General features: G+C 40.5%; 2 protein-coding genes across 2 annotated transcripts in view; both read left to right on the top strand.

The window, feature by feature from the left end:
• The window catches only part of TOMM7 (translocase of outer mitochondrial membrane 7), a 287417-nt gene extending 279647 nt beyond the window's left edge, over positions 1-7770 (top strand). Inside the window, exon 4 of the mRNA XM_074367368.1 lies at positions 7715-7770. Coding sequence (XP_074223469.1) covers positions 7715-7755 — 41 coding nt within the window. The 3' untranslated portion in view covers positions 7756-7770. The remainder of the gene's footprint in view (positions 1-7714) is intronic.
• The window catches only part of RAPGEF5 (Rap guanine nucleotide exchange factor 5), a 241565-nt gene continuing 225018 nt past the window's right edge, over positions 7730-24276 (top strand). The window contains exon 1 of the mRNA XM_074367361.1: positions 7730-7813. Within this exon, the coding sequence (XP_074223462.1) occupies positions 7757-7813 (57 nt within the window). The 5' untranslated portion in view covers positions 7730-7756. The remainder of the gene's footprint in view (positions 7814-24276) is intronic.

Consider the following 24276-nt stretch of genomic DNA (forward strand, 5'->3'; position numbering starts at 1 on the left):
ATTATTTATGATAATAAATTCTATGGGAATTTTCCTCCCCCAGTATGTAAACCCCACAAGGCAGAAGCTTTTGCTTATGAATCCTAAGTACTTGCTTATTATGGACTGGGGTACCTGATTGGGGTTGGCCTGGGCACTCACACCTCCCTCAATTTGCTCCTGAGCCAGGCTCTCTGTTCCACAGCTCAGACCCCTGCTTTCTTCTCCCCATTTTGTGAAAGAACATTGATTACTTGTTAGAAGATAATACAGGAATCTGGGGTTACATCTTATAACGCTCTGTTCCTAGGCTGGGAACAGAGAGTGTTTCTCTCTCATTCCTGTCTTATCTCTGATGGTCGTGCCTGGGATTTCGTAGGTAGGTGCTCAATGAATGTTTATTGAAATGGAACTTAGTTGGAAATGACATTTTGTCCTTCCTTTCCCAAACGCAGAAGTAAACATTTGAGGTTGCCATCACCATCAGGTTCTGCGTCAGCAAAAAAGGAGGGAAGTTGGCTCCGACTATACCATCTAAAGCTGCCCCAAGTGTTGCTTCTCATCTTACCCAAGTCCAGGTGTGGCAGGGTTGACCCACTGGCAGCTTGAGGCTAGGATTCCTTGGAGAATCCCCTCCACCATCAGGAAGCTCTGCATGGTCGCTGTTTTTCTCGGCTAAGGCCAGGACCACGGGGATGGAGAGGGGAGAGTGGGTAGGTGGGTGTGGCCAGTTGAATCCTTGCCAGGACCTCAGTTCAATTTAGCATGACCACTGTAAAAGCCAGTGTTATCTTACTGAGAACAAAGTATTGGTTAAAAATGAGAAGAAAAACTAAAAAACCCGAAATAAACCCTGGATGTTTCTTTTGATGTTTGGCTTTCCAGTGTATCTGGAACTGGGCTATTCCACCCTATATCATGCTGGATATTGGCTGATGATTTGGTCTGGTTTATTTGGGTTGAAATTAATTTTTAAAATCTCTTGTATGATAGCGTCAACATAGACTCCTACCTCTTGACGTAATTGTAAGTTACAAGTGCCTGTTGTGTCTGGGAAGTCAACAAAAGCAGGCTTTTCTATTAATATTGTTGCCTATCAATGTATTATGAGCATTTCTAACTATTGGTTGTGGCTCCCATGAACCAAACAAGGAGCCCACAGTAGGCAGAAATCACGGTTACACAAAGACCTCTCTTTCTTGTTGTTGCCCTGACCTGATTTCAATTCTTGGCCAAGAGGCATGTCCTGTGTCATTTGCTATTTGTTTTCTACTAATTCTAAAAGAATTGGTTTCTCCATGAGTAGTGCTTGGTGATAGCATCTGTTTGGAAAAGTAAGCTCATCTACTTCAGATAGAGAATATACCTTTGTAACTATATGTATGTACCAGCTAACCAGTATCTATAGTATCTTTTCTGAAATGGCCAGCCATACACCAGGGAGTTCCCTGCATAGCCTGAGAAGAATTGGGGAGAATAAGTCACATTTCACTTGTTTCTTCCCCTCTGATGGACCTGCCCCATGACATTGTGATCCCTTGAACTAATGTCTGGTAGAAGAAAGGCTGAAGGTTGGATGAAATGCCAGTTAATTCCATTCTGCATTTACTGACATTCTGTCTGGGCTCAGTCTATCCCTAGGGGACTTTCTACCGGGGAGCACGTTTGGTGGGAAATACGGATCGTGTGCTCCGAATAAGCCAACAAATCACAAGCTCTGGGCTTGGCAATGGAGGCTGTCAGTCTGAGAGCCAACAGACCTGGACAGATTCTTGTTCTTCCTCTACGTTCCATGCTCTGTGAACTTGGGAAAGTTTGCAAAGACTAGGTTAATGTCCTGCAATTGCAACATTATTTATGTACTGGAAATTACACTGGATAGAAGACCTGCGTTCAAACCTGGTTCCACCGGTTATCAGTATGTAGCTCTCTTAAACCTTCAGTCTCCTTGGTCATAAAATGTTGATGACCATAGTCATTTCCTAAAAACACTTTGAAAATTTTGAGGCTACATTCAGATGTAAGGCATCATTATCACTACTGCAGAATGCCCCATTGTGCTCTCTTCCTTCCCTCCTTTAAATCGTGCAGCAGTCTCTTTAACCAGGACTCGTCATTCCCTGAGGTATCTTCATGCTTTCCCTTCGCATTACCTGTTAGGGATCTGACAAGAGGTCTGCTTCAGCCCCCTTTCGGACGGACGTAAAAAGCCAATGGCTACTGGTCTTGCTGAGAAGAGTCGAGGGATCTTTAAATTGTAAGAATCTTGGTTTTTTTATCTGCCTAATAACCCCCTCAAGGTGAAACCCAGCAGAGGTAATGAAGTTAAAATCAGTGATAACATCCTTCATTGAACTTCCAGAACTTTGTGTAATTTTAAAAACATCTTATCCAAAGATTGCATTCATTAATTAAATAATGTAAATAAAGATATTATGCTCCTTTGTTACTGCTTCCTCTGGGAAAACATTCCATTCCAGCCTGAGTGTTGGCACACTTATGAAATCGAAGCTTCCTCATTTTATCATATTGAATTTGATAATTGATAAGGAGTTTCAGCGGTCTCTGCCCTAAAATGCAGAGGTGCTACGGTAGGAGGTAGCTGATATAAGTCTGTGACCTTGAAACGGCTAGACAACCAGAAGGAAGCACGGGTTGGGTATTGCAGGAAGATCACTTATGTCTTGATTATCACAGGTCTTTAGGTGATTAAGATTATATCAGGGACTTGAAGTTCAAGTCATAGTAAGCCTAGAACACAGAGTCCTAGGTTTAGAGCTGGAAGGTGCTTTAGAGATAATCTAAATTCCTGCTACTCAAACATGTGGTCCAAGGACTGGCAGCATCAGTATCACAGGAACCAATTAGAAATGCAGAACCTTGAGTCCCACCCCAAACCTACTAGATGGGTCTGTATGTAACAAAATCCCCAAGAGACTGAAAGACACATTAAAGTTTTAGATGTACTGGTCTAACCCATTCCTCTTGTTGTACAGATGAACAGGCTAAGTCAGAGCAAATCTAAACGACCTGTTCTAGAGCTTACAGCAGTCACTGCAGACCAGTAGCCATCCCATCTCATTCTCTGGTTCTTAGATCTGTAAATTTGAGTAGCAATGAGTCATGGGTCCCAAAATCAAAGGTGGGTTCTCCCACTGAAATGTGCAACAGTGACATCAAGCAATGCTGATTCAAGGAGATGGTTCTCATTGGCTCAACTAAAATTTCTACACTATTTGTATAAATGGGTTAGTTCTCACCAAAGTACCACAACTCTCCTGGTGACAGTTTATTCTGATGGTGGGTCAAGTACTTGGATGCCTTGAAAATAGAAACTGTTAACATGACAGCAAGGAGGAGTATAGCTGTGTGTCTGCCACATATGGTAATGCAGCACAGTGTTGAGATGGGGTCCAGCCCAGGGCCGTTGCTCCTGCTGCTCCGTCTGCCCGTGATGCTCCACCTCTGAATCTTCACACGACAGGTCCCACCTTACCATCCAAGTCTTACCCTTGAAGAAACTTCTCTTGGTCACTCTATCTAGAATCGATTTCCTCCCCTATCCCATTCCCCTCAGTCATTCTCTATCCCCATGGTCTTGCTTTATTTTACGCACGGCAATCAGTAAATGAAATTACGTAGTGTAATGATATATCTGTCTTCCCACCCAAAGCATGTTCATTTGATGAGAGCAGGGACCTCGCCTTACTTCTACACTGCTGTATCCTTACTGACCAAAAGTAGTGCTTGATACACAGTATGTGCTTGATAATTGCTTGCTAAGTGAATGAGTGAGTAATTCAGAACAAAGTTTGCCATGTTCGTGGTGAGGGTGATCATCAGCAGAGCTAACATGTTTTGACTTTAGCAGCACGTACGGCACTGTGCTGTGGGCTTTGTATACATGGTATCGCTTAATTTTTTTATTATTAAAGTTTCAAAAGCAAGAACTGTATTGACTGCTTGGAAATTGTGGCATTAAATGTCTCTTCCTAAAATTGGGGGAAATGATTGAAATCTGGACTTGACTTCAGGACACTTCCCTAAAGGAAAGTGCTGGCCCTCTGTACAAAGTGGTCCACACCAGGGGAGGAGCGCAAGGGTCCAGGCTGAACTGGTTAGACCAGGGAGATGATTACACCCAATGCTGGGTCTTGGTTCTCTTGCTGGTTTTCCTTTAATGACATGAAAAGAGACAACCAGACTTGGATATAGCTTGGAATGAAATGTCCTGATACACTTTTCAAAGTGATGACAAAGGAATGAACTCTTGCCCATTACCCCTTGTGTGACCTGCCATTTGTAACAGAGAATAGCTTGTGCATAGAGGAGCCTGATGCCAACCAGAGGACAGTCCTTGATCTTTGTTTTTCACCAAAGAAACAAAGCAAATAGGCCAATTTTGGCCTCAGTCATCAAGTACCTTTCATGGTGTCAATGGAGACAGGAAGGGCAATAAACTTGCCCTTAGGATGACAACTCAGTACTTCTCAATGTGTTTTCTATTTAAAATGTCTTAAATGGGGGTAGGGTATAGCTCAGTGGTAGAGCGCATGCTTAGCATGCCTGAGGTCATGGGTTCGATCCCCATTAAAAAAAAAAAAAGATAAATAATAAATCCATTAAATAAAAAAATTAAAAATAATAATAAATAAGTAAACCTAATTACCTCTCCACCCCCCCAAATTTTAATGTCTTAAAGTGCTCAGTCCCCATTCTACTCTTCTATATTGCCCTCCACCAGCCCCACCTCCTCACCAAACAGCTGTGGCCGGCTGACTCAGTAGGACGAGGCCCACCAACTGATCAGGAAGTTGACTGGAAAGGCATCTCTATAACAAGAAGCAGGAGGATGGAGGGAAAAACAACTTGAGTAAGTGCATTTCATTCCAGAGAAGAGCTTTTTAAAAAATGGTTTAACCTTTAAAGTTCTATTATTATTTTTGGCAGTGCGTTGAGTCCGTGTCTCTTTTTTGGCTACTTTTCTAGTACGTTATGTATCTGGAAGCAAAATTTGCAACCGATTTCAGTAACTCTGGGAAAGATTATTCGGTGTAATTATAGGAGGTATTTAAATGCTATCTAAATGTTTGTCTACTCATCAGATAAGAGGTGCAGCTTAGATTGACCATACCAGATGACCTAAATATAATTTATGTATCTGTCATAAACATAAATGCCTTAAGCATTAGTCTTTGCAGAATTAATTGTATCAGTTTAAAAAACAAATCCAATGATTATCCATAAATTCCAAGTTAATAACCCAATGCAAAAAACAGATGGGTATATAAGACTGTGCGTGGTCTCTTCCTTCACATGGTCAATAGTGAAGCCTGGTATCTTTATTTGAATCAACTTTTTATTAGAGAAAATTACAAATACACACAAATGTAAGGAGACTGTATGTACCCGTCATCCAGCTTCAACAGTTACCCATTTACTGGCCCTGTGCACGGATGGTGAGAGGAGGGTATGATGCTGTGGCCCTTGTGACAGCTGGAAAGGCAAAACAGTCTCTCACAGCAGGGGTGGGTCTCTGGCTAATTATGCATATTAGCTATTTGAAGCTGTAGGTAAAATAGGCATTTTGCAAGTTTGATCTCAATTTCTGCATTCAGATACCAGGCAAAAAATATTTCAAGTTTGTAAGCATTTATTATCTACCATGAGCCCATCATTGTCCTAGATCTTGTGATGAACCTAAAGGAGTCATTAAAATAACAGAATGCTAGATAGTTTCCATTTGCCCCTCCACATACCATCTCCTCCTGACCCTATTCTGCTCTGCATCCTGGATGGCTGATCTATACTACATCGAAAGTCCCCCTGCACTCTGGCTTCTGCTGGGTTGAGCTAAGGGGTGGCCAGGAGAGGGGCACCAGCAGAATATTGGAGAGGGGAAGATGAGTGGAGAGTGGACTGGCTCATATAGGATGTGAGGCATTGCTAAGGGGCCTGAACTATCCAGCTGATACTGGAAAACGGGGTGCAAAGCGATGGACGTGTCCCAGGTCGCCTTCGAGTCCCTGGGACACACCCTGCCAAGGGAGGGTCCTTGACTTCGAGCAGGAAAGAATTCAAGAGAGAGCCATAGTAGAGTGAAAGTAGAATTATTCAGAGAGATACATACTCCATAGACAGAGTGCAGGCTGACTGAGAAGGCCAGAGAGGCCACGGGGTGTGGGGGTGTTTAGTTTAAGTTAAAAGTCGATAGACACTCCATAGAGTATGGGCCGTCTCTAAAGGTGAGAGACAGCAACCAGCCTAAGAGATACACATTCCATAGGTAGACTGCAGGCCATCTCAAGAGGCGAGAGGCAGTCTTGGAGCACGGGATCATCTAGAAAAGTGAGATGGCCAGGAGGTGTGGGAGTGGGTAAAGTAAAAGCAGATACACACTCCGACAGAGTGTGGGCTGTCTCAGAAGGCAAGAGAGAGCAACGACGAGGTGCGGGGCTGTTAGTTTTCACGGGCTCAGTAACTTCATATGCTAACAAGTGGGAGGATTATTCCAACTACTCTGGGGAAGGGGCAGGGATTCCCAGGAATTGGGCCATCACCCACTTTTTGACATTGAAACTGTCATGGCACCTGTGGGTGTGCCATTTAGCATGCTAATGTATTACAGTGAACATATAATGAAGCTCAAGTCTGTGGAAGGTGAATCTTCCTCTATCTTGGTGCTGATTGCTGTGTTATTTTTTTATGGGTTGTGCCCTGCCCCCTTGCCTCCTGTCTCACAGCCATTGAGTTTTAGTTGATTCAAAAAGGAACAATATGCACAATATCACTAATCCCTAGGGAAATAAAAATTAAACCACAGTGAGATACCACCACATCACACCATTTGGAGAAGCCATATTCATCCACTAGGATGTCTCACTGAGAAAAGCAGAAAATATCAACTGTCAGTGAAGATGTGGAGAAATTGGAAACTCTGTGCATTGCTGGTGGAAATGTAAAATGGTGCAGCCACTGTGGAAAACAGTATGTCTTATCCTTTAAAAAGTTGACAGAATTTTCATATGATCCAGCGTTTCCACTACTGGGTGTATTCCCAAAAGAATTGGAAGTAGACTTGAACAGATGTTTGTATACCAATGTTCATTGCAGCATCAATTCACAATAGCTAAGAGGTAGAAACAACCCAAATGTTCATGGATGGATAAACAAAATGTAGTATATACATAGAATGGAATATTATTCAGCCTTAAAAGCAAATGGGATTCTGATATATGTTACAACAGGGATGAACTTTGAAGACATTGTGCTAAGCAAAATAAGCCAGACATGAAAGTGCAAATATTACTGTATTATCCACTTAGATATCTAGAGTAGTCAGATTCATAGAGACAGAGAGTAGATTGTAGGTTACCGGGGACTGGGAGCATTGGGGGAATGGAAAGTAATGGAAAGTTGTTGCTTAATAAGTACAGAATTTGAGAAGATGAAGAAGTTCTGGAGATGGGTAGTGGTGATGGTCGCACAAAAACATGAATGTACTTAATTCCTCTGAACTATACTCAAAGAATGGCCACCACTGTAAATTTTATATTATGTGTATTTTTACCACAGTGAAAAAAAAGTAATAGGTAGACTTTGCACCTTTACCCATAAGTGAAGATATGAAAGTCTGTTTGGAGGAGTAGTTTAGCATCAGTGTACAGGATTAAAATATATGATCCACTCTCCTCTCTCCTGCCACATTGACGAGGAATTTTTTTTCAATAAACAGGTACTACAGCACTACATGCTCAGCAGTTGACTGAATTCTAGGATGGGGAACCACAGACATCCCACTGTGATGCTCTCTCAGATTTTCATTGTGCAGGAGGTGGGTGCCCCGGTCCACCCTCACCCAGTATACTGTTCAAGGGGTCAACTGTATTTAACTTCTTCCTCCAAAAAAGTCATCTTTTCCTCCTCCTTCCTCCTCCTCTTCCTCTTCTTCTTTAATTAGTGCCTTTGAGTGTACAGACAAGTTCTAAGTAGGAAGGTGAGCACCAGGAAGCTGGCAATGTGGAGACTTTTTCTGCCAGGAATTAGGGCAGCCCAAAAAGAGAGGCAGAGAAGGAAGGGCAGGTAATAGAAGTGCTATGATGAGACTGTCACCAGGTCTTTTTAAGGGGGAGGTCTGGTGCTTTTCTTCGTGGAGACCTGTACATTTGATTAGGAACTACATTTTCATATGTTATCTGTAGTGACCTGGCCAACAGTATTGGCTCGAACGCTGGTTGCTACATGCAAAATTTGCACTGAGAAGGAGGCAGTGACCCGAGTATACAAAGAATTCTGCAAATGGTTTCTTCAATTACAATTTGTTTCAGGGGTGAGGACTTCAGGATGATATTTTAATGAGGCACATACCACTTAATATGCCAAAATATCACAGATATTTTCTCCATACACATAGGATAAATGTGAAATTTACTTAGGCACAAGTCTAACTCTGGAATAAAGAGAAAGGGACCATATCTGAAGTTAGGAGACTTGAGTTTGAATTTCATACCTGCAGAAAAATGAATGTGCAAATACATATCGCTATTAATCCTGTTACAAGTCACTTGCACATTGTTCTCACTTGCTTTATAGCAGCTCTGTTATTCCCATGTAACAGGTGGAGAAATTGGAACTGAGAGATTAACTAATTTGGGGAGTAGTTAATAATCAACAGTCTGATATTAAACCAAAGCTGCCTTCTCCACACTCTGCAGTTCTTTGGGTTCCATCTGAGTTACAAAAGGCAGGTGATTATATACATGAATTTTCCAGAAGACATGGTCAGAAAATTCTGTTCCCTCAGTTGTTTTTAGGACAGGAATGAGAATAAAGTATCATGTCAGTATATAGTTTCAAGTGAACCATGCATTTCTTGGTTATATTTCTTGTTTACCTTATAATTTGTAGAAGATTTTCATATAACTATTTCAATTCAAATAGGTGGATGATGGATTTAACTTACTTTATAGATGGCGAAATTGAGACACATCTTTACTTTTCAAAGATCACAGTTTGCTAGTGGCTGAATGGCAGTATATCCCAGGACCCTCATCTCTGGGCTGCTGGTTATCATGACTGTGCAGAGGTGGCTCTAAGGTGGCTCTTAGGCATGTTTAGGTGGTGGAACCTGGGTGTCACACTGACCTAGGCTAAGCACCGTAGAAAAACAAAAAACAAAAAAAAGCAAGCCTTCACATGCTAGTGTTTCACATATGCAAGTTGTAGTTGGTAATAACAATGTGTAATAAAAAGTTTTTGAAGGAAAATTCAAAGTTCGAAATACAGTATTCACTAACTTTATATTCTGCGAAAAACATTTTGCCCAGGAAAAGACCACTGTTAGGTGTATTAGAATTAGAAAAGTTCAGACATGAAGATTAAAATGTTCCTGCTTTTGTTTCTGTAATCGCTTCTTTACCAGCCAGCATTTCTTGCACATCTAACCCTTACAAGGCAAATCTAACCTTCTGGAAAAGCAGACCTTCTCAAGAGATTGATGTCTATTAGGAGCTAATGGCATCTCTTTTCACAGCTGATTCTAACCGCCTCATTACTCCCACTTCCCAAACACAGACTCCTTAAATACACATAGCTAAACCTTATCTTCTTTTTTAATTTTTATTGAAGTATAGTTGATTTACAATGTTGTGCTAGTTTCAGGTGTACAGCAAAATGATTCAGTTATAAATTACATATAATATATTCTTTTTCAGATACTTTCCCATTATTATAAGATATTGAATATAGTTCCCTGAGCTATACACCGGGTCCTTGTTGTTTATCTGTTTTATATATAGTAGTGTGTATAGTAGTTTGTTAATCCCAAACTCCTAATTTATTGCTCCCCCCACCAACTGAACCTTATCTTCTAACTTCATTCATTCAATCAACAAATACTTATTAAGCACTTTAACATGTACAAGCACTAGTCTGGTCTCTTGGGATATGTTAGCAAACAAACATAAGAATCTGTGCCCTCTAGAAGCTTACATTCTAGCAACTTTGAAGGTAATTTACTATCCAGATATTAGTGGTATTAAATATGTTGATTTCTAAGGAAGGTGGAATCCACTAAGTATCCTGATGTGGAGCTGGTTTCTAACCACGGCCTTTCCGTGACCATGTCTGCTGGCAAATAATCTGTGTAAGAGATGTTAAAAGGAAATAATCTCTTAAACTCAGTCTGGGTTCTGAATTCTCCTGACCTTTGATAGGTCAGCTCTCAGATAGGACAGCTGAGATTCTGATAGAATCTACCAGCTACCAGCCGTGGTTAAATTTGAGGTTAAATCAGTCAGGGAAGTATTTCCTTCATGGCAGTCAATGCTAAAGCAACCTCTCCTCCCTGACCCCTCTCCAAACATTATACTGCCATTCACTGCCCGTGAATTTCAGCCATACATTTTATTTTCCTGACCAGAGCTCAGTAATGATAGAAAAACAAAGGATTCAGAGGGGAAGCAAGGCAGAACAGGGAGGAAAGGGGGAGGGTGACTGAATAGCCTAGTGGCTCGTATCCTAAGCAGTGTCCACAGGCACAAAGACAAATGTTTTGTCTCTCATGACATCGTCCAATCTAGGCCAATCCTTTTGAAACAAAATCAGCCTTGAAAATTTTCAGAGACTCTGCGACTCAAAATCTGAAAGTGTAAGGTAAGGGGGAAGTAGCGTGGCTTATAATTTACTTTAGAAAATGTGTTACAGTGAAGACATGAATGGATTCAGTGAGTACATTTTAAAAAGCAAATGTGAAATATGTTGAGCTTATAATTTATGAAAAGTTCTGACTTGTAGATTAGGACTTTTTTTTTAAATAAAAATTGTTATTTTGAGTTAAGTGTAGATTCTCTGTACCTTTTAACCTTAAAGATATTCTGCACATTCTGTGTGTAGCTTTTTCATATAGGAAAATGCGATTTGGTACTTCCTTTGTGCCCATCACCTAAGTTCTTTTTTTTTTTTTTTAATTGACGTATAGTCAGTTACAGTGTGTTGATTTCTGGTGTACGGCATAATGTCCCAGCATGCGTATACATACATATATTTGTTTTCATATTCCTTTTCATTAAAGGTTATTATAAGATACTGAATACAGTTCCCTGTGCTATACAGAAATTTGGTTTTTATCTATTTTTATATATAGTGGTTAACATTCATCACCTAAGTTTTAAAAAAGCTGCTGTTCATTAGGCCCAGCTGACATGAGAAGTTATAATTTTCTTGGTTTTCTAAAAAAAATGATAGCTGACATTTTGTGACTTTTGAATGTGGGTGGGAAGATGACAAATAGCGGAACATACATCATGAAGCACTGTCAGAGAAGGTGACGAAACTTGGGAATGTGTGCTGATAGGAGGGCGGGAAAGAGGAGGAAGATTTCTTAGCAGAGCAGCTGCTGGGCAGAAGAACTCATGGCTCACGCTGCTGTGCTTACCGAGGGCTTGGATTCTGCAGTGGCATTGAAGCAGTCTCTTGTTCCAAGTTTAAAAAAAAAAGATACCTAATTAGGTTTAATAAAATAGTCATCTCCTGTGTAACTGTTTCTCCTAAAACATATTTTTGAATGAACTGTATTATGTTTCATGCTTTCCTCATGGATGCATTCTAGACGTTTCCTCTTGTAGAACTTCTTGCTTTAATCCTGATGGGCATTTCAGTTTAATTAGTGTACAACATCTTTAGCTATAAACTTAGAAGTAGAGCTCTTCCAAGATTAGATTTCAGAGAGGTTTTCTTCACCTTTGTTAATTGCATATCAGAAAGATTGCTTGTCTGTCTGCAATGCTGAGATGTGTGTGGGTAGAAGAAGTCAGATTCATCAAGAGAAAGGCAGAGAGTTGGCCTGAGCTATCTTATTCTGACAAGCTTGATTTTGTGCCTGCATGCTTTTTGGTGAGTGAACATAGTTCAGATAAAAAAAAAAAAAAATCAGCCAGGAGCCGAACTACCGGTCATCCAATTCATTTGCAAGCTTAGGAAATTGAGTTGAAGGTGGTATCAAGAACCCTTCTTTAATTAGCAGAATTGCCGTTGGCAATGGTCTGGACTCACAGGGGCAATTTAGGAGAAAGTGGTGTCCATGCTGAACCCCTGGGCTCCAGTCAGTTGCCACCATCCACTGGAGAATCTCAACCCTATGGGCCAGTAAAAAAGATTATTCCATCACATTCTGCAGCACATCAGCCCCCTTGTCAATTCACCACACCCCCTTGTCAATATACTGCCCTAAATATAAATTAGGACTGCTCTTAAGATTTGGGGAATGGGTGGGGAGCAAATCATCGTAATTTGAATGGGACCTTAAATACTCTGCAAAAGCTGGCTGGCTCTCTGTTAGGAGTCTGACCACATTAATATCATTATAATTCAGATATCATTACAAATAAACATGCAAATCCTTGGTTTTGGTCTATCATTTATTGCCTACTTTCATATTAGGAAAGTCTCAAATATCAAAAGACATAGTTCTTTTTTTTTCTAACAATAAAAAGCAACATGAAAAGTATGAATTCTCATGATAGGAAAGAATAAAATCTTTGGCCAGATTATATACTACAATTTATAGTATTTTGTGGAAATAATGATTGGTAAAAGTTGAAAACTCTTCCCTTGAGTTTAACACAAAATCATGGCTCGAGCACCATTTATCTGGCAAATTGCCAGAACTGTCTGCTCAGCCAGCTCTCCAACTCCTGAGAGACTGGGAGCCTATGGGTTGGGAAGGCTTGTGAACCAAACAGCTTCCTCACGGAGCGTATGATATGGGAATGGAGGAGGGAGCTATGGTACTGTTAGGTTGTTCTTTTCTTGGGGTATAGTGGAGCTATCCAGCAGCTGCTAGGGACTAACACCATCCTGGTTCTTTAGGGATAGGCCCACCTGAGTTTCTATCACCTCAGAAACCCCAAACATTGGGTCTTCACTCAGAACGCAATACAGACAATGAATGATTGGAAGTGGCTGGCCACAAATGAACTTGTAGTCATTTACTGGGAGGACATTAGCAGAGAATATGCTGGATGCTTGTAAGAAATATGGCCTCAGAACTGTTAGACACTGGGGTTTATAAAGAATTCAGGGACCTTACTGGTTGATGTGAACCCTATTGTGTTTTATGTGTGGCAAACTCTTTTTTAAAAAATTGTATCTTTTGTTGAAAAAAATTTTTAAAGGGGGAGGGTATAGCTCAGTGGTAGAGTGCATGCTTAGTATGCATGAAGTCCTGGGTTCAATCCCCAGTACCTCTGTTACAAATAAATAAATAAATACTTAATTACCCCCCCAATTTTTTTAAATAAAAAAATTATATACTTTGTATACTATGTCACAAGCGTTACAAGAACTCAATACACCAGAGGTTCCCCCTTTTTTCAGAAAAAAAATCTACCTGTCTTTTCCCCTAAAAGCTTTGAGGTCTAATTAGAGACAGTGAACTAAATGTGCATGAAAAGTATAGATGAATCTTAAGAACATGGTGTTGAATGAAAATGGTTTTCAGTGAAAAAAATGAAATGAGATTTGTAGCACAGTGTCATTTATGTACCTTAAAAACACAAACACACAATCAACATTTTGTAAGGGTACATGCATACCAAACACTTCAGAGTGATGTGACTATGGGAAGGAGGAATTGGGGACTTAAGGGAGGGACTGGAAATGAAGGGTTACTGGCAAGCAAGGAACTTGCTTGGACCCATGATGCTGGGCTGTGGACTGAAGATTATAACTCACCTCTGTGAACCTGAGGGTCAGAGATTCCCATGGTAGGAGGGAGGAGAGATATACCTGGTCCCTGGGCAGAAGGTGGGTAAAGGGAACCTACTTGGGTCCTGTTTCCCCCTCCATCCTGCCATCTACCAGTCATTCCATGAAGTCTGCAGAAGGGGCCATGCCATAGGGCAGGGGTCAGTGAACTTTTCCTATAGAGAACCATCTAGAAAATAGTCTAGACCATGCAGGCCAGACAGTCTCACAGCTACTCAACTTGGTTGCTGTGGTTTGAAAGCAGTCACAGACAATCCATAATAAATGTGTGTGACTGTTTTCTAGTAAAACCTTATTTAAAAAACAAGAGGCAGGCTGCTTGTGGCCCATGGGCTGTAGCTGGCTGACCCTTGGCCTGGGAGCTGGACCTCTTTAAATGGTGTGGACCCCCCCTCTTCTGGACGGCCCAGAGCAGAGCCTCTAAGATGATTCTGTCAGTCAAAAATATGACCTATGAGGACAAATACAAAGGCACCACGCTCATTTAAATTCAGAGAAAAAGAATCTGAGGTCCACAGGGGCTTCCATGATAATAGAATCTCAGACACTCTGAGCATTCGCTGCTAGGATAAATAACCCATGGGCAGGGTTCACATCGTTTTTCATTTGATCAAGTCGAGCGTGTTTCATAAGCAAACGCAAATGCTCAAGAGCTTTTCAGAGTTTGTAGCAAGTGGCGAGAATTTACATTCTGTGTCTCCCAGCGGAAATGTGTCAAGCACTCCCTCTCCACCTTTCTCAAACGTCTTGGCTTCAGTCCTAGGGCTGCTCCCTCCAAGCACCCCAACACTGGACAGGAGGCTGTCTAAGCAATAGCTAAATCCATGCCTTCAGCTCAGATGAAGGGAACGTAACACAAAAGCATAAAGCCTTCAAAATGATCATTTCTACATGAATAGGCCAATCAAGCATTGTAGAGTCAAGCATGATGATCATCAGCACGATGATTTTCAGATGTCAGCAGGAAAAGGAAAACAAAATCTAGAAGCTGGATTGCCTGTCACCTCCGCCCTGGTCCAGTGGCATCTAGTTGCTAATTACTGTCTCTCGAGGCACTGTCCCCCTCCCCGGTCTTGTTTGTCTCGTAAGTGTCTCAGCCTGTCTCTCATTACTGAGACCCTGGCTGTTTCCCAGCAGAGGGACAGTTTCCTCCGGCACTAGAAGGACAGCCTGTACCCTGATGTGACTGACATCTTCATTCAGTCCTGTAACAGTGTGCTTATCCATGATGATCCGTTTGTTCCAAGTTAGAGTTCCCCAGGCACCCCTCCCTTGCACTTTACTGTGCTTTCTTGCTACAGCTCCTACACTTTACTCTCCCAGGGAGAGGCTGTAAGGCAGAAAAGGACTCTTTTAAAGCCTGTATAAATTAGCATCAGTGATAAAATTCACCCCCAGAATTTCCCAGGAGTCCACACGTCAAGAGAGAGGTGAGAAGAATCATTAGCTAAGTGTGCTCTTCTGCGGGGGTTTCACTCCAGCGTCTGTACATCCTGACTATGACAGGAAGGAAATTCTCCAAGCAAACTTAGGGAGAAAAATTAATAGTCAAAGACTCCATAGACCTGTCATTCCCATGTCTGGTTATAAGTCCAGAAATACTGAATTATTGGAACTTGTTCGTGAAGGAAGTTCATGTCAATTTTTCTGAGAAAAAATTGCCCTCAGTATGGCACCCGATTTGAAAATTCACTGTTGGATAAGCTTTGGAACTACTAACCTGACTATGTGCTTCCCGATAAATAAATATTATCTCAGTCATTCAAAATGATGCAAAAATGTTCATCTTAGCTCACTCACATGAAGTCAAACGTTGCATTGTTTGCTCAGCTCTACGATTCTGTCTTCTTTTTTGCCATGCTTCTGTGTCTGAACCTTCCAGGCCCACCAGCTACGTAGCCTCTTCACTTTCATGCATCTGCATCACTTTCCTGGAGGAGGAAAAAAAAGCGTGCCTCCTTTCCAGGCACAAAGATGACAGTGAACTCGAGAGAGAAAGAGAGAGACACAATATTCTTTCTACTTCTGGTGAACATTCTGGGCATCTTGTTTAAAGGGTCAAGAGACTATTTAATTAATAATAGTAATAAAAGTGCCTAACATTATTCATTATTGAATATTTATGTTAGGCTGTACTAAGCACTTTAGGTGTATTTTATCCTTATAACAACCCTGGGGGAGAGATATTAGTTGAATACCTCATTTATGTGGGGAGACTGAGGTTTGGTATATTAAGTGACTTGCTCAGGGGTAGAATTTGAAGCCAGGAAGTCTGGTCCCTGTTTCCAATCTCTATGCTATAGCAGGGAAAGGAATAGAGTAGGTACCATCCTGAGTCCGGCTTCTTTGTGATTATGCGGTTTCTCAAGGGAGACAAGTCTCCGTCATCCAGGTAGGATTTACTCAGGACAAACTAAAAATGCCTCATGGTTTAATCTGGCAGCTCACACCTTACAGCCCTCCTCTGATCATGCAATCAGTCCTTGTCTGTTCAGGGAATATTAAATCAGGTTATTATTAGCTGAGAAATAATTACGAATATATATATAATTCATGTATGTAAATGTATTAATACCCTTTTCTTGCCCTTAATCTTGTCTAAAGTGTTATCATGAAGGGGCATTTTGACGTCTACAACCTAATCTCTCAGAAAGAATAGAGTTTTGTTTGTTTGGATTTAATGTCCACAGGGTGTAAATCTTTAGTACAATAGAGACTAGAGGTTGTTTTTTTTTTTAAGAGAAATATTTGTACCTAGTCTACGAAAGAGATACCACCAACCCCTTTGTCAGTGAAGTGTTTTTCTAGATGATTTTCCTGATGCCTTTTTTGAACAAAGACACGTGTATGAGATGCCCAGGCTGAGCTGGGGTTGCAGAACTGCTTTTGGAACAATGCAAAACTAACTGCCCTGCATATGCCCCAAAGAAGACTTTGGCATTTTTCTCTAATGTAGGTAATTATTCAAAGACAAACTTGGGACACCAGTAACAATAATAAGAGCTGACTTGTATTTAAAGCTTTCTATGGGTCAGATGCTGTGCTAAGCAAATCATACATACTAAGTGGTTGCTATAGATCTGAGCACACTATTATGCCCACTTAATGGATGAGGAAACTGAGGTAACAGGTAGTAAAATAGGAGAGACCAGATTTAAGCACAGATCCTGTTGACTTTTAGTCCTCTGAATCACCATGGTACTCAGCCAAGTGACATAATCCCAGCTGCTACAGGGTCCTGGCAGGCAACTTAAAGAAGTGAGGTCAGCGGGTGCAAAATAACAGGGAATGATGAGGCTGTAACAAATAAAGTGTAGCCTAGCCAAGGGGAGCTGCTACTCTCATCAGGCAGGCGTGAAGTTCAGGGCGCCAGTTCTTTGATTTGTCCAGAGTGGCCAAAAAGCTGGAGTTCAGCAAGATATCTCCCAGTTTTTAAATGTTGACATCCATTTTATAAAGGCATTTTGCATGCCAACAGCACACACTTGCAGCCTATGCTGAGCCTATACGCTGCCATCTCCCACCTCTACTGCACTGGCTCCACAATACAGTGTCTCCATTGCAATGTATTTGCTCTCAAATATTGACCTTCTGTAAGGAAGTGCTCCCGGATGCTGAGCTCGAATTCTCTGCTCAGTTTTATGAGAATGGAAAAAGATTAGATGGACCTGCCCATTTCCGTGCCCCATACCCCAATTTATTCAGCTCAGGTACCTACTGCACCTTCACTTTCCTGCAGGCTTTGTACTGCAGTTGATTTTTTCTGTCTCCGTTCTACCTAGTATGTTTCTGTTCTCTCCCAATTACATAGTGAGCCTCTTGGGACAAGTCCAAAGTCTTACTAATTATCCCACTCTTCCCATCTTCCCCCAGGCCTGATCTCAGTGCTTAATAAGTTTACCTTTCAAATATTTACTGAATTAAATATTAAAATTGCAGTACAGGTGAGGCTTGTCTTTGTATCCTTATTAATTATCAGACAGTTTCAGTGGCTTTAATAAAGAATTAAAAATATAGTTACTTTGCCTCTTTAAGCCTGTTTTCATGACTTAAATGGGAATAATTACCTAACCTCCAGGAATCACTTAATAGGTATAGATTGCTTAGCACACAGCACCTGATGCATAAAAAGTACTCAATAGCGGTCATTTCTTATTGTTATCACGGCTTTCACAAATTGCACTTGGGATTTAATACAGTAGAACCTGGACTGACTAAACAGCAGGGGGTCCCATGGCAGCTGGTCCTTACATCATGAATTGAGATCCTGAGGAATTCGTAAAAGGTCTCCTCCAAATTAAGGCAGTGGAGTTCCATGTGTATGTTTCTTGTCAACTGTAATGAATGAAATAATGCCTTTTTTAGCAACACGAATTGACCTAGAGATTATCACTACTAAGTAAGTCAGACAGACAAAGACAAATACCACACGATATCACTCATGTGTGGAATCTAAAAGAGGACACAAATGAACTTATTTACAAAACAGAAACAGACTCAGACATAGAAAACAAACTTTTGGTTATCAAAGGGGAAAGAGGGTAGGGAGGGATAAATTAGGAGTTTGAGATTTGCAGTTACAAACTACTGTATATAAAATAAACAACAAGGTCCTACTGTATAGGACAGGGAACTATATTCAGTATCCTGTAGTTAACCATAATAGAAAAGAATATGAAAAAGAATATATGCATATACAACTGAATCCCTATGCTGTCCACCAGAAACTAACACAACATTGTAAATCAGCTATACTTAAATAAAACAAACAAATTGAAAAAAAACCAGAACACCACTCTGCATTTTTTCTTCCATGAACACAAAAGCCGAATTCTTTCAATGCTTATTGGTTTTGATTAGCCTGTGCTCTTGCATCATGTCTACATGTTGGGTAGGTATGTTTGTATCAGCTTATTATGATTTTAATAAATTGTCTTGTGCCTGAGGCAAACATTTCCTTATGGGGCTACCATAAGAATTGCTGTGAAGTTTTGTTTACCTGTCAGGGTGTGGAGAGGGGTTGATTCTGACTAGGAGTCCAAGAAACCGTAATAGAAACAAACTTCTTGGGAACCATGCAAGCTGCCCTGTGTGTGCAGAAAGCCTCCACTAAGGACCACTGACCTTAAGTCTGTTCTCTTTACTCAGGCTGGTGGAGTGCATGTCAGAGGCTGAGGTGTTCTCAGTGACTCCTCAAAACAATGCTAAGGACACTCCATATTAAGTAACTTTCAGTCTTCCAGACTCCCTTAACCCTCTGCAAACTATTTACAACCAGGTGCATATTTCTGGAATGATGGCTCTGGGACAAGGCTTTGGAAGAACATGTTAGCAAAGCCTCACCTGACTATGCAAGTAACTTCTTCAGGTGTTTTGCTGGCAAGATCACTTATCTTTTGTGGTATATATATATTTATATATTATATTATATTATATGCATATATATATAATAGAATACTACTCAGCCATAGAAAAGAACAAATTTTGCCATTTGCAGCTAACAAGGATGGACTCTGAGGGCATTATGCTAAGTGAAATAAGTCAGAGAAAGACCAATGCTGTATGATGTCACTTATATATGGAATCTAAAAAATACTACAAAAAAGCTACAGGCCCACAGATATAGAGAACAAACTAGTGGTTACCAGTGGGGAAAAGGCAATATAGGGATAGAGGATGAGAGATACAAACTGCTGGGGGTAATATGGCTACAAGGATGTACTGTACAACATAGGGCATAGAACCAATATTTTGTAATAACTGTAAATGGAGTGTAACATTTAAAAATTGTATTAAAATTTTTAAAAAGATTACTTACCTTTGCCCCAATAGGAAAGGTTCTGTTACAGAAGCAATTTCTTTGTTGCATCTTTTGTGAATCTTTTTCTATTAGTGCATTAATCCTAAGAAGTATTGATGGCTTAAAAGATTTACATGAAACGTTCAGGGGTCCACCATCATAGTGTTTAATCACGGCACATGGCTAAAGACCAGAACCACAGTATTAAAGGGCTGTGGCTGCCTCACTCCGTGCATCTCAGCCGACTTATTTATCTTCTGCTCAATTACCGGTAAGAAGTAAATAATAAAAGCGTGTGGTACTCTATTATTTTCCATCTAATTATTTAGAAAAGCCTCCCCTGTGAATTGATTAAAGTATTATATGGAGGAAGATTTCAAACAGGCTCTGGATAAATCTACTAACTCGTGTAAATCCACCTATTACATTTAAATGGACTTCCTCTGAAGTAGGTCATTCTGTAAAATGACAAGGGCCTTAATTTTGTCTTTCGTTTAAACATGTTTTGCAAGATAATTTCTCCTAGCAACCTGTTGGGTTATTAGTTTGGCCCCGATGCAAACGGAGTTAGCATTAAACTGCAAAGCACAAAATCCCTTGTTTGGTTTCCAAGAATTTGTTTCCTAAAATTTAAAAATATTTTCTGTTTTTTCTTTTGTTTGGATAATGGCAAGAGTTTGTTAGACTGAAGATTTGACATTATCTTATTATCCTAGATAAAGGCGTTGAGCATTCAAACTGTGTTGGACAGCTCATCCAAAGCAGGCGTTATCTCCATCTGAATTCTCTCTCTCAGCTTCCATCTCCCATGTCATCATCTTGCTGGGTTTTGCATCAATATGTTCAACTCTTCCTTTCCTTTCCATTTTTGCTTAGATTATTTGGTAGCTTAAGACGTCCTCACCTCACCCAGCGTCACTGTGATACCGCCAAGCCAGCCCCCTTGACCTTAATTCTAGGTATTCCAGGCAAATCTGCCTCCTATTTCTTGGCTAACTATCCCCTAACATGCTTCTACCATGTCCTCCCCAACTAAGAAACATATCATGCTCCCTGTGGCTTACCAACAGCTTCCAACATCCTCCTCCTGACTTTTGAGGATCTCCGCAATCCAGCCTGTCCCGCACATCCCAGCATGCTCTCATTTTCCATGTTTTGCTTTTTCCACTTAACCATGAACGAGTCGTGATTATGCGCAGGGTCAATGGATATGGTTGTGCAGCTTGTGTGCAGCCCCTGGTGTTGTGCATCACATAGTGCTGGTCAGTCTACTTCCCTGGTTTTCTTTCCTCCCATTGCTTGTCTGCCTAAGTCCTCACCCTTCAAAGCATATCTTAGCCATGATGTCTTCCTTAACTGTGCCCACTCTCATTGTTCTCCTCTTCCTTTGAAGTTTTGCAAGTCTTATAAGCTCTTACCCGCAAAACAATTCCTAATAAGAACTCCCCTGCTACAGAGGGCACAAACCCCCACTTATTCATCTTTCCATCTCGACAGCAGAACACGGTAGGGCTTGGTCACTATCGAATCGTTTTCTCTTTTTTCAAATATGATTGTTTTAACTCTCCTGACTCTTTTCTGAGCTCCTTGAGGGAATGGAGCTTGCATGGTACTGAGCACCGGATTGATGTTTTATAAGTATTGACTGTTTGATTCCTGGGCATGATTGATAATTAAACCAGAAAGAAAAAAGAACAGCAAATGTTGATACGCTTCTTAAGGCAAAATCAGGTGCATCTCTAGTTTGATTCCAGAGATGATCTAACATGAACCAAAGGGTTGTAATCTTCAAGTAGTAAGGCCCATTCCAGGAAGTTGTCCAAAATATCCAGAGAGAAGAAAGAATTAATCATTTTTCACCAACAATAATAAAGCAGATGTCAAGCAAGCCAGCTTCAATTATTTAGAACAGAGTAGCAATGCAAGGTTATTAATATGCAAACTAAAAGGCAGAAAAGCTAGAAAAGCAAAATCTCTGCCCTCTTGTTAGAGATTGAAATTTTACAAGGAGTACCTGTTGTCATAGCAGAAGATGATTCTAAATACAGATCCAATGGTAACTATGAAGAGTCATAAATTCTCCAGTAAATGCTCCAGAAAACAGCCGCAAAATTCTGTCATCCCATCTGTCTTTTTCTTCTTATGGAGATCAGTGTTGCCTTAGAAAGACAAATGCAAAATTGAAACAGAAAGTAAAGTGGCCTCTGGCAAATGCCTGCTTTTGGTGTCTTCTCTAGTGCTTTACCTCTCATAATGTGATAATTGTCACTTCTCTGGGGTAAGTTTGGATTTCCACTTGTTTTGTCCCTTCCCAGACTGCCTGTAATCCCTCCAAAAACCTCTTTGCTCGCAGGTATTGGCCCACCTTTCACATACCAGTGTGGAGTGTTGTAGGTGTGTATCGTGTGGTGGGGGGGGTGCTGGGGGGAGATCCACTGTACTAGCTAGGGGTCCATTGAGAGAAGGCGCAATTCTTTAAGTTGTAGTGGAATTCATAATTAGCGCCTCAAGGATAAACAGGGCAGTTTACCTATGTCTTCATTTTTGATCTGTCTAATACATGCTCACATTTATGAAATTAGGTTCAACCCAAGTGCTGTGGATCTTAGAAGTTTTTGTTATTAGATTACCTACTTCGAGAGGTAATGAAGCCTATGTCTCTTTCATCAGGCATTTTTCATATATTTAAGGAAGTTCTCAGCCCTTCTAAAATCTTTGTAGTTCAAATTGAAAAGAGCAAGAAACATGCTGTCTAACACATCTGTTCTGATTGTGCCTGCATGATTGGAGCTACTTTACACATAATATCTCATTTATTACCTACAGTAATCTAGTGAGGTAGGCCCTGTGATTATCCTCCTTTTGCAAATGCGGGAACTCAGGCCAAAGGTGGAGCCCATTCAACTTTTCAGGATAACTAAAAGGTAGTAGAGGATTTGAATCCAGCTGGTCCAGCCTTAGAGACCACCATACTACAGTGCTGCTCACTTAGGATTCCTGGATTAGAAACCATAAGGAAAGGTGATGAAAAGTGAGTTATTAAGATAAAACACACAGTGCTTCCAAGTCTCTCCTATGATTTCATGGACTCTTGACTTCATTTCATCCATTTTTCGAATGTCTACACCCTAAATAGAGACCTAAAAAGTGTCTTGCCCATACACCTTGAGAAAAACTATGAAAACTTTGGAAACATTAGGTGCATTGATCCTCTGAGTCTCTTTTATCAATAAATATGAAATTCTGTTTATTGTGAATGGTATCTAAGAGTATGTTTCAAATCTACATATTTGAAAAATGAAACAATATCAGTTTTGATTTGGAATCATAAAATTCCAGTTCTGTATAAGACCCACTATGCAGAGAACAATGCTGTAAGTAATGGCGAATTTACACAATATTCAGAAGGAATGACATCATTCCTCAGAAGGTTCACAGCCAAAGAGGAGCCAAGGATAACAAATGTGTACACAAGTCAATGGACCATGATCAACACTGGCTTGTCCTGAATCAACTGGAGAACAGAGTCAGATTCTCTCAGCCTTGATGGTGCAGGTTTTAACATTTCATCAGGAATAAACAGAAACTTTATGACTAATAGCTCTTCCTACTTCTAAATCAATAGACATAAAAGAGCACCTGCAGATAAAAGATTAGCAGCTCTGCTAATAGCAGTTACGAACTAATACCCTTTCAAGTATCTCTTCCTTAAGCCCTCTTTTCCCTCCCAAGGGACCAGGTCATAGGGAGAGGATCAGATGAGTATCACATTTTAATTTGCTAAGAAAGCTCTTCATTACTGCTCTTACCAATATTACCTCTTTTGAGTAGGTTTATTTAGAAATAAAGATTGATAAGTCATAGTATTTCTTTTTATCTGGGGTTGATATAAAGCTTTAGATTAGAAAAACTTATTTTGGGGGGGTTGCCCAGACCTGATTCACAAAGTTTGTGTGTTTATAAAAATATGTGCAAGTTTCATGTTACTATCCAGTCAGCATGTACTCACATGTGGGGAGGTGTGTATTTGTGTGGAGATAATTTTGATTAAGTCCTCATTGTGGCATTTTTTTTTTTGTAGGGTAGACCAATTTTGAACATAGAATAGATGAGATTTATTAATGACAACTCACACACACACACACACACACACACACACACACACACATTACTGTTTGTGAGATGTTTTTAAAAGCAATATTTACCTAGCCTTTATAACCACCTCGCAGATTAAGTTCTATTAACCTTGTTTTATAGATGAGGAAGCAGGCTCAAAGAGGTAAAGTGCTTGGCAAAGGTCATAGAGCTAATAAATCAATAAAGCTGGGACATGACCTAGGTTTTTTGATTCCATGTTCAATGTTAGTTCTACTTACCCCACAACTGTATTCAGGATAGAAAGGATGAGGAAGTTATGTTTTGATGGTTGGCTGTAGAGAAGGAGCTTCAGGAAAAACCTGTCTAAAGATTGCTTAGAGAGGGGACTGTGTGGGGAAAGTTGGTGAAATTCACACTGGACCATCCTTGTTCACCAGGTTGTGCAGCTTCCCTGGGCCTCACCCAGAACTGATTAACAGTGGCCACACAGAGAGCTGTCATTTAAGAGGTCCCTCATTGGGTTAGATTCTGTATGTAGATCTTGTCTAATCTTCTCAACAACCTGGTAGTATAAGTATTACACAGAACAGGTCGCGGAGACTCCGAGAGGCTGGGTAATTTAAGGCCCCTTAACT

This window comes from Camelus bactrianus, chromosome 7 (assembly GCF_048773025.1).
Source record: "Camelus bactrianus isolate YW-2024 breed Bactrian camel chromosome 7, ASM4877302v1, whole genome shotgun sequence".
NCBI classification, from domain to species: Eukaryota; Metazoa; Chordata; class Mammalia; order Artiodactyla; family Camelidae; genus Camelus; species Camelus bactrianus.